The following is an 18,206-nucleotide window of genomic DNA, read 5'->3' on the forward strand; positions in this document are numbered from 1 at the left end:
AAACCATATAGACATCCATACATACAGTAGAGGGATGTTTTAAACCATAAAGACATCCATACATACAGTAGAGGGATGTTTTAAACCATAAAGACATCCATACGTACAGTAGAGGGATGTTTTAAACCATAAAGACATCCATACGTACAGTAGAGGGATGTTTTAAACCATAAAGACATCCATTCGTACAGTAGAGGGATGTTTTAAACCATAAAGACATCCATACGTACAGTAGAGGGATGTTTTAAACCATATAGACATCCATACATACAGTAGAGGGATGTTTTAAACCATAAAGACATCCATACATACAGTAGAGGGATGTTTTAAACCATATAGACATCCATACATACAGTAGAGGGATGTTTTAAACCATAAAGACATCCATACATACAGTAGAGGGATGTTTTAAACCATAAAGACATCCATTCATACAGTAGAGGGATGTTTTAAACCATAAAGACATCCATACATACAGTAGAGGGATGTTTTAAACCATAAAGACATCCATACATACAGTAGAGGGATGTTTTAAACCATAAAGACATCCATACATACAGTAGAGGGATGTTTTAAACCATATAGACATCCATACATACAGCAGAGGGATGTTTTAATCCATATAGACATCCATACATACAGCAGAGGGATGTTTTAAACCATAAAGACATCCATACATACAGCAGAGGGATGTTTTAAACCATAAAGACATCCATACATACAGCAGAGGGATGTTTTAAACCATAAAGACATCCATACATACAGTAGAGGGATGTTTTAAACCATAAAGACATCCATACATACAGTAGAGGGATGTTTTAAACCATAAAGACATCCATACATACAGTAGAGGGATGTTTTAAACCATAAAGACATCCATACATACAGTAGAGGGATGTTTTAATCCATATAGACATCCATACATACAGCAGAGGGATGTTTTAATCCATATAGACATCCATACATACAGCAGAGGGATGTTTTAATCCATATAGACATCCATACATACAGCAGAGGGATGTTTTAAACCATAAAGACATCCATACATACAGCAGAGGGATGTTTTAAACCATAAAGACATCCATACATACAGTAGAGGGATGTTTTAAACCATAAAGACATCCATACATACAGTAGAGGGATGTTTTAAACCATAAAGACATCCATACATACAGTAGAGGGATGTTTTAAACCATAAAGACATCCATACATACAGTAGAGGGATGTTTTAATCCATATAGACATCCATACATACAGTAGAGGGGTGTTTTAAACACTGAAAAAAACCAAGCCAGCAGTAAACACAAAAAGCCACTTTGATTGAGGTTTTAGAGAACAGTCACCATATAGTAACCTCACCTTAAGAGACATCAGGAGTGAAGCCTGGGCATCCAAGGCCATCATATAGTATACACAGGGTTCATTGTAACCAGGCTCCAAATGGCTCTGTGTTTCAGCCAACTCCTCTCAAGGTTGTTCAATCAGTGTCAAACCAAACATGAAGGGCATAACAAAGCTGTGTGGCAATGACAGTCAGAAGAGTTGGCTCAAGCACATACTTTACAGACCTGGGAACAGGCTACTTTCAGCCAGTGAACAACATCAAACCATATTTCTAATCAAATCAGTGACTTCAACGCTTCACTCTTTCCAGCGTCAAGCACACTTTATTGTAAATTCAGAAAGGGAAAGCATGGAAAACAAACGAGGAACATGAGTCCACATGAGGCCATGACTAAACAAATAAAAACAGGTGAACATCAGTCTTCCATTGTGGAAGAGCTGGAGACGTTTTGACAGGCACTTCTCTCTGTAGTCCTGTGAATGAGAAGAAGTGGTATAAAATAACACAATAAACAGAAAGCCAAAGGAAGAGGTTATATGAAGCTTCATGGAGAGAAAACAAAAGCTTCACGTTAAGGCACTCCTTGTGTATGTGCCCCATGCTCTCTTTGCTCCATCACACACACACACACACACACACACACACACACACACACACACACACACACACACACACACACACACACACACACACACACTCATTGATAGCAAAAGAAGCATATACAATGAGGTGAGAGTGCCTTGATCAGATCAGTACAGTAAGGGTTGTGGGTTTGATTCCCGCAATGGCCACATATACTGCAGACGTGCCACTATGTAACTGTAGCTGCCTTTGGATTAAAGCATCTACTAAATGACCATATTATTTTACATTATTAGATGTTGGGTGTGGGACAGACAGAGCCCTGGGTTCTACTGGGACAGACACGAGCCCAGGGTTCTACTGGGACAGACACGAGCCCAGGGTTCTACTGGGACAGACACGAGCCCAGGGTTCTACTGGGACAGACACGAGCCCAGGGTTCTACTGGGACAGACACGAGCCCAGGGTTCTACTGGGACAGACACGAGTCCTGGGTTCTACTGGGACAGACACGAGTCCTGGGTTCTACTGGGACAGACACGAGTCCTGGGTTCTACTGGGACAGACACGAGTCCTGGGTTCTACTGGGACAGACAGGAGTCCTGGGTTCTACTGGGACAGACAGGAGTCCTGGGTTCTACTGGGACAGACATGAGTCCAGGGTTCTACTATGTAACCAAGGGGATGTGGAAGTCGGCGCTGTCGAAGAGCAGGGGTCTCCTGGGTGGCGTGGGGTCCTTATCAGCCTTGTGTAAGAGCTTGAACAGTCCTGTACCGATGTTCATGGGGATTCCCATGATGATGCATTCAGATACACCTGGAAACAGAGGAGACAGAGAGACATTCAGATACACCTGGAAGCAGAGGAGACAGAGAGACATTCAGATACACCTGGAACCAGAGGAGACAGAGAGACATTCAGATACACCTGGAACCAGAGGAGACAGAGAGACATTCAGATACACCTGGAACCAGAGGAGACAGAGAGACATTCAGATACACCTGGAACCAGAGGAGACAGAGAGACATTCAGATACACCTGGAACCAGAGGAGACAGAGAGACATTCAGATACACCTGGAACCAGAGGAGACAGAGAGACATTCAGATACACCTGGAACCAGAGGAGACAGAGAGACATTCAGATACACCTGGAACCAGAGGAGACAGAGAGACATTCAGATACACCTGGAACCAGAGGAGACAGAGAGACATTCAGATACACCTGGAACCAGAGGAGACAGAGAGACATTCAGATACACCTGGAACCAGAGGAGACAGAGAGATAGATTGAGCTCAATCAGCCGTGTCTGGGATATCTTTCTCAATGACTGGACATCCGACCTCTCTTCTGTCTCCTCCCCATTCATCTGCTGTGAAAACACTTGACAAGTGGCTAGTTAGTTATTTCAGATCAGTGAAATGAATGAGAGAAGTTGTGGAAAGGACAGATGTTTTTTAGACAACAAAAAGCCAGTGTGTTCTTTGTTATCAAGTAGCTGTATTTCTGTAATTCTGCTATAGAAAGAGGAAGCCTGAAACTCACCACAGACTGAGTCCTTCTGACCAAAGTACGCAGCATCAAAGAGATGGTCGGCAGTTTTCTCAAAGGACGCCAGCATCAACACGCTCTCCTTCATCTTAGCCAGGCCAAACCTGGTGATACCTAGGATCTCACCCTATGGATGGCAAATACATTATCCAATTGCATAACACTATACATTATCCTATTGCATATCCATTGACATTATCATACAACATTATCTGATTGCATAACCATATCACATTACACTACCACATTATCGTATTGCATTATCATATTACATTATCCCGTTTCATATCACTATTACATTATCATATCACATTATCTCATTGCATAACCCTTTACATGATCTTATTACATTATCATATTGCATAACCCTATTACTTGCCAAGATAATACATCCACCTGACAGGTGTGACATATCAAGAAGCTGATTAAACAGCATGGTCATTACACACACAGGTGCACCTTGTGCTGGGGACAATAAAAGGCCACTCAATTGTGCGGTTTTGTTACACAACACAATGCCACAGATGTTTCAAGTTGAGGGAGCATGCGATTGGCATGCAGGCTGCAGGAATGTCCAACAGAGTTGTTGCTAGAGAATTTAAAGTTCAGTTAATTGAACTCTGTGAAGCATTTATTTGGGCTGCAATTTTTGAGGCTGGTAACTCTAATGAACTTATCCTCTGCAGCAGACGTAACTCTGGGTCTTCCTTTCCTATGGCGGTCCTCATGAGAGCCAGTTTCATCATAGCACTCGATGGTTTCCGCGACTGCACTTGAAAAAACGTTCAATGTTCTTGAAATTTTCCAGATTGACTGACCTGTCTTAAAGTAATGTGCTTATTTGATCTGTTCTTGCCATAATATGGACTTGGTCTTTTACCAAATATGGCTATATTGTCACAACACAACTGATTGGCTCAAATGAACTAAGGAAAGAAATTCAAAAAATTAACAAGGCACACCTGTTAATTGAAATGCATTCCAGGTGACTATCTCATGAAGCTGGTTGAGAGAATGCCAAGAATGTGCAAAGCTGTCAAGTCAGAGGGTGGCTACTTTGAAGAATCTCAAATATAAAATCTATTTTGATTTGTTTAACACTTTTTTGGTTAATACATGATTCCATATGTGTTATTTAATAGTTTTGATGTCTTCACTATTATTCAATAATGTAGAAAATAGTAAAAATAAAGAAAAATCCTTCAATGAGTAGGTGTCCAAACATGTTTTTTTTTTAAAGTTTTTAAATATATATATATTTATTTTTACACCCCTTTTCTCCCCAATTTTGTGATATCCAATTGGTAGCTACAGTCTTGTCCCATCGCTGAGGCACTGCTTCTTAACACAATGCCTGCTTAACCCGGAAGCCAGCTGCACCAATGTGTCGGAGGAAACACCGTAAACCTGGCGACCGTGTCAGCGTGCACTGCACCCGGCTCGCCACAGGAGTCACTAGAGGGCGATGGGACAAGGACATCCCTGCCGGCCAAACCCTCCCCTAACCCGGACGACGCTGGGCCGATTGTGCGCCACCTCATGGGTCTCCCGGTCACGGCCGGCTGCGACACAGCCTGGAATCGAACCAGAATCTGTAATGACACAGCTAGCACTGCAATGCAGTGCCTTAGACCGCTGCACCAGTCGGGAGGCAGGTGTCCAAACTTTTGACTGGTACTGTATTTCAATGGAAAACACATGTAAAATATGACATTAGCTGAGAGTAGGCCTGCACAGGTTAGCAAAATTCTGGGAACTTTCAATAAATTCCCAGTTTTTCCAGAAATCCTGGTTGCATGATTCTGGTTGCATGATTTATTACGGGAATCCTCTAACCAGGATTTCGGGAAAACCAGGGAATTTATTGAAAGTTCCAGGAATTTTGCAACCCTGCTGCATCTAAACTGCAGAGGACTTCATCTGCATTCACAATACAAATAAAAAAAAAAACTTGCTCAATATTATTGGTCTTTGAATAAAACATGGTTCATCTTTTCACCGACCTTATAGGACATGAGGTCTGCCAGGAGCATGACGTGTCGCCTGTCGATGCTCATGCCGTGGTTCACCATGGTGTACTGGATCTCATTGATGATGGTGGACCTAGCAGCCTCGATACCAAGCGTCTTCTCAACCTGGGAAACAGAGACAATCAGTTGATTCTGTTTAGATCTGTTTTTTTTTAAAGGAGAATAGAATTCCAAACTGATATTTGTATGATTGATTAAATGGTAGGATAGGAGGAGCAGCAGCAGCAGGGAGACAGAGCAGAGGGAACAGAAATGCGTAAGGCTCATGCTGGGATCAAACTAGGATCCCCGCCGCGGGGAAAGTAGATAGTTCTGGAGGAAAGAACAGTCAGTTGGTTCTCGGCACAGAGGCATTGGGGAATTCAATCAATTCATTTAATTAACTAAGCCCCTCTTTTACAACAACAGTTGTCATAGAAAGAATTGGTTCAGGCCAATCAATGAGATGATCATTTGAAATTCGATCAATAAATGGGACGATAATATGTTGCTGTTTGTTTTTGGAGGAGGGGCTTCTACAGTCTAGTTACCTCATAGGTGTTGTTTGAGGTGGTCCTGTTGCCGTTGACACCGTGGGTTGCCATGACGCTGCGTAGGTTGTCTCCCTCAACCAGCAGCTTGTACTTGTTCTTGCCGGTCTGCTCGTCGATGTGAATGACAGCTCTGGACACCTCAGGGATACCCTGTACCACCACCTAGCAGCACCACAGAGACAGGGAGAGAAGAGAGAAGGGACAGAGAGAGAGAGGGGGGACAGAGAGAGGGAGGAGAGAGGGAAGGAACAGAGAGAGGGAGGAGAGAGGGGACAGAGAGAGGGAGGAGAGAGGACAGAGAGAGGGAGGAGAGAGGACAGAGAGAGGGAGGAAAGGAGAGAGGAGACAGAGAGGGAGGAGAGAGGGGACAGAGAGAGGGAGGAAAGGAGAGATGAGACAGAGAGGGAGGAGAGAGGGGACAGAGAGAGGGGACAGAGAGAGGGAGGAAAGGAGAGATGAGACAGAGAGGGAGGAGAGAGGGGACAGAGAGAGGGGACAGAGAGAGGGAGGAAAGGAGAGATGAGACAGAGAGGGAGGAGAGAGGGAACACACTATAATGAACTGTACAGAGGCTTGGCAGCATTACCCGCCTGGTGAATTCTATGCATTTCTAATCACAAAGCCTCTGTTGATATCATGAAAGAAACAATTCATGAAAATAATCCATCGTGAGACCTGCCTGAAGACTGACACAAGATTAACATTTTTAGTTCAATACTTTAGACCAGAGCCCCAGTCAAAAGTGGTTCACTATATATAGGGAATACGGGCCCTGGTCAAAAGTAGTGGGCTGAATAGGGTGCCTTTTGGGCCGCAGCTTTACTCTTACCTTGGGCAGGTTATCCTTTAGAGACTGGAGGACGTAGTACATGGAGCTCTTGCTGTTTTCCCTGGGAGATACACAGACCACTGCCTCCCCGTGTACAGCTATGTCTCCAGGCTTCACTCTCAGCTTAGACATGCAGATAGAGTAGCGGACTGTCTCTGCATTCACCTGGGGAGAGAGACAGACAGAGTCAGACAGAGTCAGAGAGAGTCAGAGAGAGACAGAGAGAGTCAGAGAGAGACAGAGAGAGACAGAGAGAGACAGAGAGAGACAGAGAGACAGAGAGAGAGAGACAGACAGACAGACAGACAGACAGACAGACAGACAGACAGACAGACAGACAGACAGACAGAGAGACAGAGAGACAGAGAGAGAGAGAGAGAGAGAGACAGAGAGACAGAGAGACAGAGAGACAGAGAGACAGAGAGAGAGAGACAGACAGACAGACAGACAGACAGACAGACAGACAGACAGACAGACAGACAGACAGACAGACAGACAGACAGACAGACAGACAGACAGACAGACAGACAGACAGACAGAGAGACAGAGAGAGAGAGACACAGAGAGAGAGAGACAGAGAGAGAGACAGAGAGAGAGAGAGAGGCAGAGAGACAGAGAGAGAGAAAGAAAAAGAGAGAGAAAGACATGCACACACAGTTGAACAGTCAAACATCCCAGGCTTCTCTACAGTGAGTTGGGGTGGATGGAACTACGTCCAGACCTGCCTGATTACTGGTCAGGCCACGCTACAGTATAAAACAACCCTTTCATTTAAAACCCATCCTTTAAAGAACAATCCAATGCACAGTTAGTGTAGTGTGAAGAACAGCCCTGCTCTCTGTGGAGCTGCATCCTACTCTTGTCAAACTGACAAAGTCCCACTGTCGGTCTGACTTCTGTCTGACTTCCTGTCTGACTTCCTGTCTAAACTGGCAGACCTGGGACGATGCAGACTACAAAACCTTTTTCCTCTAAAATGCCACCTGATAAAGATCAAAGGCAGATGTCCTGAAACCAAAACAGTTTATTTCCTTTCATCCCTCCCAGTAGTTCATACCCACACAAATATAAATTATAGAATAGGCATATAGAAATATAATGAATAGTCACTAGAACTAATAGAATAATCACAGAATTAGAATGAATATACACTACATGACCAAAAGTATGTGGCCACCTGCTCATCCAACATCTCATTCCAAAATCATGGGCATTAATATGGAGTTGTTCCCCCCTTTGCTGCTATAACATCCTCCACTCTTCTGGAAAGGCTTTCCACTAGATGTTTGAACATTGCTGCGGGGACTTGCTTCCATTCAGCCACAACAGCATTACTGAGGTCGGGGGCACTGATGTTGGTTGATTAGGCCTGGCTCACAATCGTCGTTCCAATTCATCCCAAAGGTGTTGAATGGGGTTGAGGTCAGGGCTCTGTGCAGACCAATCAAGTTCATCCACACCGATCTTGACAAACCATTTCTGTATGGATCTCACTTTGTGCACAGGGGCATTGTCATGCTGAAACAGGAATGGCCTTCCCCAAACTGTTGCCACAAAGTTGGAAGCACAGAATCGTCTAGAACAGTATGCTGTAATGTTAATATTTCCCTTCACTGGAACTAAGGGGCCTAGCCCAAACCATGAAAAACAGCCCCAGACCATTATTCCTCCTCCACCAAACTTTACAGTTGGGACTATGCATTGGGGCAGGTAGCATTCTCCCGGCATCTGCCAAACCTAGATTCGTCTGTCGGACTGCCAGATGGTGAAGCGTGATTCAGCACTCCAGAAAACGCGTTTACACTGCTACAAATTTCAAAGGCGGCGAGCTTGACACCACTCCAGCCAACGCTTGTCATTGTTCTTAGGCTTGTGTGCGGCTGCTCTTGCCATGGAAATCCATATCATGAAGCTCCCGACAAACAGTTCTTGTGGTGACGTTGCTTCCAGAGGCAGTTTGGAACTCGGTAGTGAGTGTTGCAAGCGAGGACAGACGATTTTTACGTGATACAAGCTTCAACACTCGGCGGTCCCATTCTGTGAGCTTGTGTGGCCTACCACTTCGCGGCTGAGCCTTTGTTGCTCCTAGACATTTCCACTTCACAATAACAGCATTTAAAGTTGACTGGGGCAGCACTAGCAGGGCATACATTTGAAAAACGGACTTGTTGGAAAGGTGGCATCCTATGACAGTGCCACGTTGAAAGTCACTGAGCTCTTCAGTAAGGCCATTCTACTGCCAATGTTTGTCTATGGAGATTGCAAGTGCTCGATTTTATACACCTGTCAGCAACGGGTGTGACTGAAATAGCCGAATCCAATAATTTGAAGGGGTGTCCACATACTTTTGTAATATAGTGTAGTCAATAGAATGAATAGAATAGTCAGAATCTAATGAACAGAATAGTCATATAGAATTACAACGAACAGAATAGTCAGAATTAGAATGAATAGTCATAGAATAAGAATGAATAGAATAGTCATAGAATAAGAATGAATAGAATAGTCATAGAATAAGAATGAATAGAATAGTCATAGAAAAATAATGAATAGAATAGTCATAGAAAAATAATGAATAGAATAGTCATAGAATTAGAGTAATAGAAAAGTCATCGAATTAGAATGAATAGAATAGTCAAATAGAAATAGAATGAATAGAAATAGTCACAAAAAATAAGGAATATATTATCATAGAATGACTAGAATTGTGGCTGTATTTCTATGTTGGTACCTCTAGTCGAAGCAGTCTGATCCTCTCCAGTGACAGCTTGACCAGAATGAAACAGTCGTCTGGCAGAAACACCTCTTCAATGTACTCTGAAATCTGTCAGGGGAAAGAGTCTGATATGTATTCAATCATTTACAAGTCAAACGACAAACATTGATTTTCTGTTGTCATGGCAGAACGGTGTTATTTTATTTTCAAGTACACAGTAAGTCTACAGTAAACAGTGTGTTTGCAGTAGCCAGTATTTCAAACCGAGTGTTATGTGTTGTGCATTGTGTATTTGAAATGACAGGGTTGTTTTTGGTAGAATCTCTGCTGGATTATTATAGTCCAAATGCCATCCTAATAGTTACATTAAACTTTGAAAAGGCAGGGGAAATAAGATTATTATTTGTAACTATAAAAAGCAATCAAAGTTTCAAAGTTTCAATACTAATCCTTGAATAATGAACAGACATCCTGTGAGGTAAGAGATAGTGCTCAGTATTCAAGCCAGCTAGCGGAGCTCAGGCTAAAGGCCAGCTAGCGGAGCTCAGGCTGCTAGCGGAGCTCAGGCTGAAGGCCAGCTAGCGGAGCTCAGGCTAAAGGCCAGCTAGCGGAGCTCAGGCTAAAGGCCAGCTAGCGGAGCTCAGGCTAAAGGCCAGCTAGCGGAGCTCAGGCTAAAGGCCAGCTAGCGGAGCTCAGGCTAAAGGCCAGCTAGCGGAGCTCAGGCTAAAGGCCAGCTAGCGGAGCTCAGGCTAAAGGCCAGCTAGCGGAGCTCAGGCTAAAGGCCAGCTAGAGGAGCTCAGGCTAAAGGCCAGCTAGAGGAGCTCAGGCTAAAGGCCAGCTAGAGGAGTTCAGGCTAAAGGCCAGCTAGAGGAGCTCAGGCTAAAGGCCAGCTAGAGGAGCTCAGGCTAAAGGCCAGCTAGAGGAGCTCAGGCTAAAGGCCAGCTAGAGGAGCTCAGGCTAAAGGCCAGCTAGAGGAGCTCAGGCTAAAGGAGCTCAGGCTAAAGGGCCAGGCTAGAGGAGCTCAGGCTAAAGGCCAGCTAGAGGAGCTCAGGCTAAAGGCCAGCTAGAGGAGCTCAGGCTAAAGGCCAGCTAGAGGAGCTCAGGCTAAAGGCCAGCTAGAGGAGCTCAGGCTAAAGGCCAGCTAGCGGAGCTCAGGCTAAAGGCCAGCTAGCGGAGCTCAGGCTAAAGGCCAGCTAGCGGAGCTCATGCTAAAGGCCAGCTAGCGGAGCTCAGGCTAAAGGCCAGCTAGCAGAGCTCAGGCTAAAGGCCAGCTAGCGGAGCTCAGGCTAAAGGCCAGCTAGAGGAGCTCAGGCTAAAGGCCAGCTAGAGGAGCTCAGGCTAAAGGCCAGCTAGAGGAGCTCAGGCTAAAGGCCAGCTAGAGGAGCTCAGGCTAAAGGCCAGCTAGAGGAGCTCAGGCTAAAGGCCAGCTAGAGGAGCTCAGGCTAAAGGCCAGCTAGAGGAGCTCAGGCTAAAGGCCAGCTAGAGGAGCTCAGGCTAAAGGCCAGCTAGAGGAGCTCAGGCTAAAGGCCAGCTAGAGGAGCTCAGGCTAAAGGCCAGCTAGAGGAGCTCAGGCTAAAGGAGCTCAGGCTAAAGGCCAGCTAGAGGAGCTCAGGCTAAAGGAGCTCAGGCTAAAGGCCAGCTAGAGGAGCTCAGGCTAAAGGCCAGCTAGAGGAGCTCAGGCTAAAGGCCAGCTAGAGGAGCTCAGGCTAAAGGCCAGCTAGAGGAGCTCAGGCTAAAGGCCAGCTAGAGGAGCTCAGGCTAAAGGCCAGCTAGCGGAGCTCAGGCTAAAGGCCAGCTAGCGGAGCTCATGCTAAAGGCCAGCTAGCGGAGCTCATGCTAAAGGCCAGCTAGCGGAGCTCATGCTAAAGGCCAGCTAGCGAAGCTCAGGCCAAAGGCCAGCTAGCGGAGCTCAGGCCAAAGGCCAGCTAGAGGAGCTCAGGCCAAAGGCCAGCTAGAGGAGCTCAGGCTAAAGGCCAGCTAGAGGAGCCCAGGCTAAAGGCCAGCTAGAGGAGCTCAGGCTAAAGGCCAGCTAGAGGAGCTCAGGCTAAAGGCCAGCTAGCGGAGCTCAGGCCAAAGGCCAGCTAGCGGAGCTCAGGCTAAAGGCCAGCTAGCGGAGCTCAGGCTAAAGGCCAGCTAGCAGAGCTCAGGCTAAAGGCCAGCTAGCAAAGCTCAGGCAATAGACTAGCTAGCAGAGCTCGACTGTCTGTCAGATTGTTACAACAATAACTACAGAGGGAAATTCTCATTAGAGCTCAACATCGTCCACTTCTACACTGAAGTGACAGATGAAACACTGATCAATGCACTTAGTCCATGTCAGCTAAGTTAGACTTGTTTTAGCCTTGGTTTCTCTGCTACCGCAAGGCAAGCGGTACCGGAGTGCCAAGTCTAGGTTCAAGAGGCTTCTAAACAGCTTCTACCCCCAAGCCATAGACTCCTGAACATCTAGTCAAAGGGCTACCCAGACTATTTGCATTGCCCCCCTCCCCCCCCGCCCTCTTCTATGCTGCTGCTGCTCTGTTATTGTCTATGCATAGTCACGTTAATAACTCTACCTACATGTACATATTACCTCAATTACCTCGACACCGGTGCCCCCGCACATTGACTCTGTACCGGTACCCCCTGTATATAGCCTCCACATTGACTCTGTACCAGTACCCCCTGTATATAGCCTCCACATTGACTCTGTACCAGTACCCCCTGTATAAAGCCTCCACATTGACTCTGTACCGGTACCCCCTGTATATAGCCTCCACATTGACTCTGTACCGGTACCCCCTGTATATAGCCTCCACATTGACTCTGTACCGGTACCCCCTGTATATAGCCTCCACATTGACTCTGTACTGGTACCCCCTGTATATAGCCTCCACATTGACTCTGTACCGGTACCCCCTGTATATAGCCTCCACATTGACTCTGTACCGGTACCCCCTGTATATAGCCCCGCTATTGTTATTTACTGCTGCTCTTTAATTTTTTGTTATTCTTATCTTACTTTTTTGGGGCCGGGGTCAGGGCTGTTGGTGCTCCTGAAGGCACACCGTGTATTCGCCCTGTGGTCTCTCACCGGCGCTCCTGTGGCCCCCTGGTACAGCCCGAGGTCTCTCACCGGTCGCCACGTAGGCTCTACACCTGTTGTATTCAGCATTTCACGTGGCCTACACCGGCGCTCCGTGGCACTACACCTGTTGTATTCAGCATTTCACTGTAAGGTCTACTACACCTGTTGTATTCAGCATTTCACTGTAAGGTCTACTACACCTGTTGTATTCAGCATTTCACTGTAAGGTCTACACCTGTTGTATTCGGCGCATGTGACAAATACAATTTGATTTGATTTGAATGTGAGAGCCTGTCAGCATTCTATGGAACCATGGATGGAATTACAGTGATCCATAAGCATTCTTACTTCTTTCACATCATGTACTATTGAACTGTAGTGCTGCGCATGACAGAATCACACGTATTCAAAACAACACAAAGCACAGCAACCTGCAGAGTGGGAATCATTCCACCGTGTGACTCATTATGTTGTGGAGAAAAGGGGACATTACAGTGGTGACAGATTGTACCTGTAGAGTAGCTATAAAACATGTTGAATAGCTAGCTACCTCTCCCAGAAGGGTCTTTTCAATCCTCCCTTTCACCAGTCGGCCAAAGTCTGCATCGTCGTCAACATCCAAGTGAGCGCTGATTATAGGTGTGCTGATGGGAACACAAAAGAAGCCTTTTAAAAGGTTTGTGTCATTCTGAATAGAGTGGCATTTAAAATGGATGGGTACTGCTCATTGTTTGGCCAAGCAACTGGCTTGAGATTCAGCCTCTCTGATCTCTGCATCTCTCTCCCTCCCTCTGAATGTCCAACCCTCTCTCGCTCTTCTGCTCCCTCTCTCTGAATCTCTCTCGCTCTTCTGCTCCCTCTCTCTGAATCGCTCTCGCTCTTCTGCTCCCTCTCTCTGAATCGCTCTCGCTCTTCTGCTCCCTCTCTCTGAATCGCTCTCGCTCTTCTGCTCCCTCTCTCTGAATCGCTCTCGCTCTTCTGCTCCCTCTCTCTGAATCTCTCTCGCTCTTCTGCTCCCTCTCTCTGAATCTCTCTCGCTCTTCTGCTCCCTCTCTCTGAATCTCTCTCGCTCTTCTGCTCCCTCTCTCTGAATCTCTCTCGCTCTTCTGCTCCCTCTCTCTGAATCTCTCTCGCTCTTCTGCTCCCTCTCTCTGAATTTCTCTCGCTCTTCTGCTCCCTCTCTCTGAATCTCTCTCCCTCCCTCTCTCTGAATCTCCCTCCCTCCCTCCCTCCCTCCCTCTGAATCTCCCTCCCTCCCTCTCTCTGAATCTCTCTCCCCCCCTCTCTCTCGCGTTCCTAAGGTGTATTCATTCCTTCTCCAGGATTCTCTCCGGGCCGTGTGATTAGGACACGGAGCAGAATAACTACCAGCTGACAGGGGGACATCACAGCTGGACACTGTGATTGGAAGAACCTTCTTGGCTGTCTAGTCATGTAGAAGCAGACACCAATCAGAGCTAATGGAACACGGCGCCCTGCGGTCCGCTCTGAAGGACCCCTGCTGGGTCCAAACAGAACCCTATTCCCTATACAGGGCTCTGGACAAAAGTAGTGCACTATGTAAGGAATAGGTTGCCATTTGGGATTCAGCCGTATTCCCGTTCAGTCAGGGAGACGAGGAAGAATTTGGACAAAAACTATTTATCTTTCTGTTTTTAGTTTTATGCTTCAGGGTGAAATTGATTGAATCTGAACTTCTCCTAGTAACTTGTAACAATGAGCAAGCCTTCATGATCCTTCTACTAAGCCTTCATGATCCTTCTACTATAATAGTCTGGAGAGAAAACCGAGAGGATTAAGAGAGACTTTTCCAAGTCCAGCTCTGACTCACATCTGATGTTGACTGACCATCCTAAACCAGGTCTATCTGGACCTGGAAGCCAGTTCCACTGCTGATTTTCATTCTTCCTCTCTAATCAAATACTGATTTAGACTTGGAACACCAGGTGGGTACAATTAATTATAATTTAGAACAGCAAACCAGCAGTACTCTGGACCTCCAGGCTCAGATCTGAATCATCCTGTCCTAAAGCCATTTAAAAAGGAGCTTAATAAGGGCTTTGACCCCCGACCCACCTGATGTTCTTGGAGGCGTTGATGATTTCCTTGATGCGTGGGACCCCCAGGGTGATGTTCATGGAGGCTACCCCAGCAAAGTGGAAGGTTTTCAGGGTCATCTGGGTGCCAGGCTCCCCAATGCTCTGGGCACACAGGGCTCCTACTGCTGAGCCCGGCTCCATCTGAGCTCTGGGGACACAGACATGTAGGATGAATGGGTAAAGTGTTACCTACCGGGGGTTCAAACCTGGGTTGACCCGCTGAGCTAAAGGACTAAGCATTAGTTTGGGGAGCTAACAAAAGTATTCAGACTGATCCTATGTCTCAATCCAATCTATGGGAATAGTGTGTCCTACGGAGGGGTTCAACACAAGTCTCCCAAGATTCTCCTAGGCATTAGCTTGGGGATCGAACACAAGTCTTCCAAGTCTCAAGCAAGGTTACTGATCACTCCATTAACACAACCTTCTGTGAGCAGTGACCACAACAGATACAACCATCTGTGAGCAGTAACCACCACAGACACAACCATCTGTGAGCAGTAACCACCACAGACACAACCATCTGTGAGCAGTGACCCCCACAGATACAGTACCTCATGTACTTGTCCCTGCAGGTCTCCAGAAACTTCTCTAGCTGGCTGGGAGTGATGCGGTCCAACTGATACAGAACTCTGGGCTGAAACAGAGAGAGAGAGAGAGAGAGAGAGAGAGAGAGAGCGCACGAGAGAGTGCGAGAGAGAGAGCGCACGAGAGACAGAGAGAGCGAGAGACAGAGAGAGCGACCGTGAGCAAGAGGATTTACACTGAGATTTACAGTTACAGGGCAAGTAGCGTTCTCCTGGCATCCGCCAAACCCAGATTCATCCGTCGGACTGCCAGATGGTGAAGAGTGATTCATCACTCCAGAGAACGTGTTTCCACTGCTCCAGAGTCCAATGGTGGCGAGCTTTACACCACTCCACACTTGGCATTGCGCATGGTGATCTTAGGCTCGGCCATGGACACCCATTTCATGAAGCTGCCCCATTACAATAATTTTTGAGATACGAAGACGTTATAATAAATTAAATAAAACTGTTCCACGAAAAACATGCATATGAAAACCATAACTGGTACGCAGATCGGTAGACATTGTAAGAAGTTTGCGGGAAGATGATGGTTGAGTCATGTTAAGGTTTTTTCCTTCTGGTTATCTTGATCTCTAGTTCCCTCTTGAGGCATTTGTATCTTATTTCATCAAACAGTGCGATTAAAGCATAGGACAAGCTTAATGCACATATAGTTGATTTTATGAAAACACATAGGGTGTGTCTATATATGGAAAAATACATGTTTAAAAATGTTGACTAATTGATTGGTCGAAAGAAGAGGATTTTTTTTGTCGGGGACAGCCCTAATTTACACTGAGATAGTCTAATGGACAGATACAGAGAAATAATTTACACAGTCAAGTAAGGCATTTGTGTTTTTTGGTCTAAATTGTTACAAAAAAGCTTTGACGGGGAAAAGTTGGTTGATTTAATCATTTTATGTGGTAGAATTGCGGTGATCGGTTAAAATTGCGAGCCATTATTTTGTAGTGATTAGACAGTTTTATATGGTAATATTGCACTGCTCTTACTGTTTTATGCAGTAAGTTCAGTGATGGGTCAAATTTGCAAGTGCTCGCATGATATAAAGGAAATAGCTAAATCCTGGATGGACTGCTTGAAAAAGAGATGTCATTGTATATGTGACTGTGTTAAATGTAAAGGATGAAAAGGTCTACCTCTGTGGTGCCATTGTCGTTGATGCCATATTTATCCCTGGTCTTCTTGATTTTCTCAGATGTAGCCTTGATGAACTTCTTGATCTCCTTTGGTTGGGAGAGAAGGAAAGAGAGAGAGGGACAGGGAGAGATAAAGGTAGAGTGAGAGAGACAGTGAGATAAAGGGAGAGAGTGCGCCATGTCAATAACAGCCATTATAAGATGTCAATAATTTACTCCTGTTGAGATGTAAAAACACTTTAGAAACCCAGTGGAAAAATACAATTTATTAAATAAATAAAAAGGAGTGTTAATTCTCATCAGGAAAAGCTGGTAGAAATGACGGTTAAAAAGTGGTTCTAAAGTGATGGTTGTAATGGTTATAAAGTGGTTCTAAAGTGATGGTTGTAAAGTGGTTCTAAAGTGATGCTGTAAAATGATGGTTGTAAAGTGGTTCTAAAGTGATGCTGTAAAGTGGTTCTAAAGTGATGGTTGTAAAGTGATTCTAAAGTGATGCTGTAAAGTGGTTCTAAAGTGGTGGTTCTAAAGTGATGGTTCTAAAGTGATGCTGTAAAGTGGTTCTAAAGTGATGGTTCTAAAGTGATGCTGTAAAGTGGTTCTAAAGTGATGGTTGTAAAGTGGTTCTAAAGTGATGCTGTAAAGTGGTTCTAAAGTGATGGTTGTAAAGTGGTTCTAAAGTGATGGTTGTAAAGTGATGTCTCTTCAACCACTTTTGCCCCTGGGTTACTTATTACATAATGTAGTGTACAGACGTTGGTAAATCAAGAGAACTGTTAGGAGATCATGCTTCCACACAACACACCAGCAGAGCTGCAGTGTAAACTGGTCTTTCAACACAGCACTACGCACTAGGTCAGGCTGTGCAAGACAGACAGTAACATCACAGAACAGGAAACACTCATTCCATTTATAATGGATGTCTTCTACAATCCATTTATCAAACCTGCCAAAAATATTCTGTTGATCAAAACCCTAGAACGATGCAACTCTTACATGGTTAGTAAAATACATTCAAATCAACTGTGGATGCATCCTACAATAAATGTATTTAAAATATGGACAACATTTATTTGATCAAATTAAACCCCTACTACGATTCAACACTTGCCTGATTAGTACTTTAATCCAAACATGGGGACACACATTGAAAAAGCCAAACGTTAAAATTGACCAACTGACTGAACGCAGTGTTGAAACGGTGCTGTTGTTACGTGGTTAGTGTCACACCATTACCTAGTCATGATGCACATTAGACAGTGTACCTCCATATACTTCTCTGAGCCCGTGTCTGTCAAGGCCTTGACGAGGGAGACAAAGTAGACAGAAACCGCTGAGAGCAAACTGGATCAACCTCACCACATGCTCATTAATCAACTCTGTGTGCGCGCACGGACGATCACATTACTCATCATTAAAATATGGTAATGACTACAAACAACACATAAACTAACGAATGAAAAAAAGGTGATTATGCTGCTATCTTGAAATCAGTTAATTAACTGATAAGGGACAGGCCTATTCATTTGAAACCAGAAGTTGTCATAGAAGTCCTTGACTCCTGTACTGACCTGACTTTCAACATTCCAATTAAAAGTTTATATACAAAAGGGGGAATATTCCTACAATAACGATGACAATACTTCAGGCTTCTGTCCTCATCAACCAGTATCAGAACTTCAAGACCCTGACAGTGTATGATGGAACATTGTTAAAATGGGAGGTAAC

General features: G+C 45.1%; 1 protein-coding gene across 2 annotated transcripts in view; it reads right to left on the reverse strand.

Annotated features, from left to right (window-relative positions):
* Positions 1-1,645: 1,645 nt before the first annotated feature.
* LOC106577378 (polymerase (RNA) III (DNA directed) polypeptide A) overlaps positions 1,646-18,206 on the reverse strand; it is a 111,909-nt gene continuing 95,348 nt past the window's right edge. Inside the window, exons 22-32 of one of the 2 annotated variants that reach the window (XM_045687464.2) lie at positions 17,744-17,779; positions 16,482-16,568; positions 15,307-15,389; positions 14,730-14,900; positions 13,204-13,297; positions 9,602-9,694; positions 6,871-7,035; positions 6,039-6,203; positions 5,482-5,613; positions 3,473-3,605; positions 1,646-2,744 (exon numbers count right to left, since the gene is read on the reverse strand). In XM_045687464.2, the coding sequence (XP_045543420.1) occupies positions 2,596-2,744; positions 3,473-3,605; positions 5,482-5,613; positions 6,039-6,203; positions 6,871-7,035; positions 9,602-9,694; positions 13,204-13,297; positions 14,730-14,900; positions 15,307-15,389; positions 16,482-16,568; positions 17,744-17,779 (1,308 nt within the window). In that variant the 3' untranslated portion in view covers positions 1,646-2,595. The remainder of the gene's footprint in view (positions 2,745-3,472; positions 3,606-5,481; positions 5,614-6,038; positions 6,204-6,870; positions 7,036-9,601; positions 9,695-13,203; positions 13,298-14,729; positions 14,901-15,306; positions 15,390-16,481; positions 16,569-17,743; positions 17,780-18,206) is intronic. The other variant, XM_045687468.2, reaches the window with a different exon arrangement.

Source organism: Salmo salar, chromosome 01 (assembly GCF_965601325.2).
Source record: "Salmo salar chromosome 01, fSalSal1, whole genome shotgun sequence".
Lineage (NCBI taxonomy): Eukaryota > Metazoa > Chordata > Actinopteri > Salmoniformes > Salmonidae > Salmo > Salmo salar.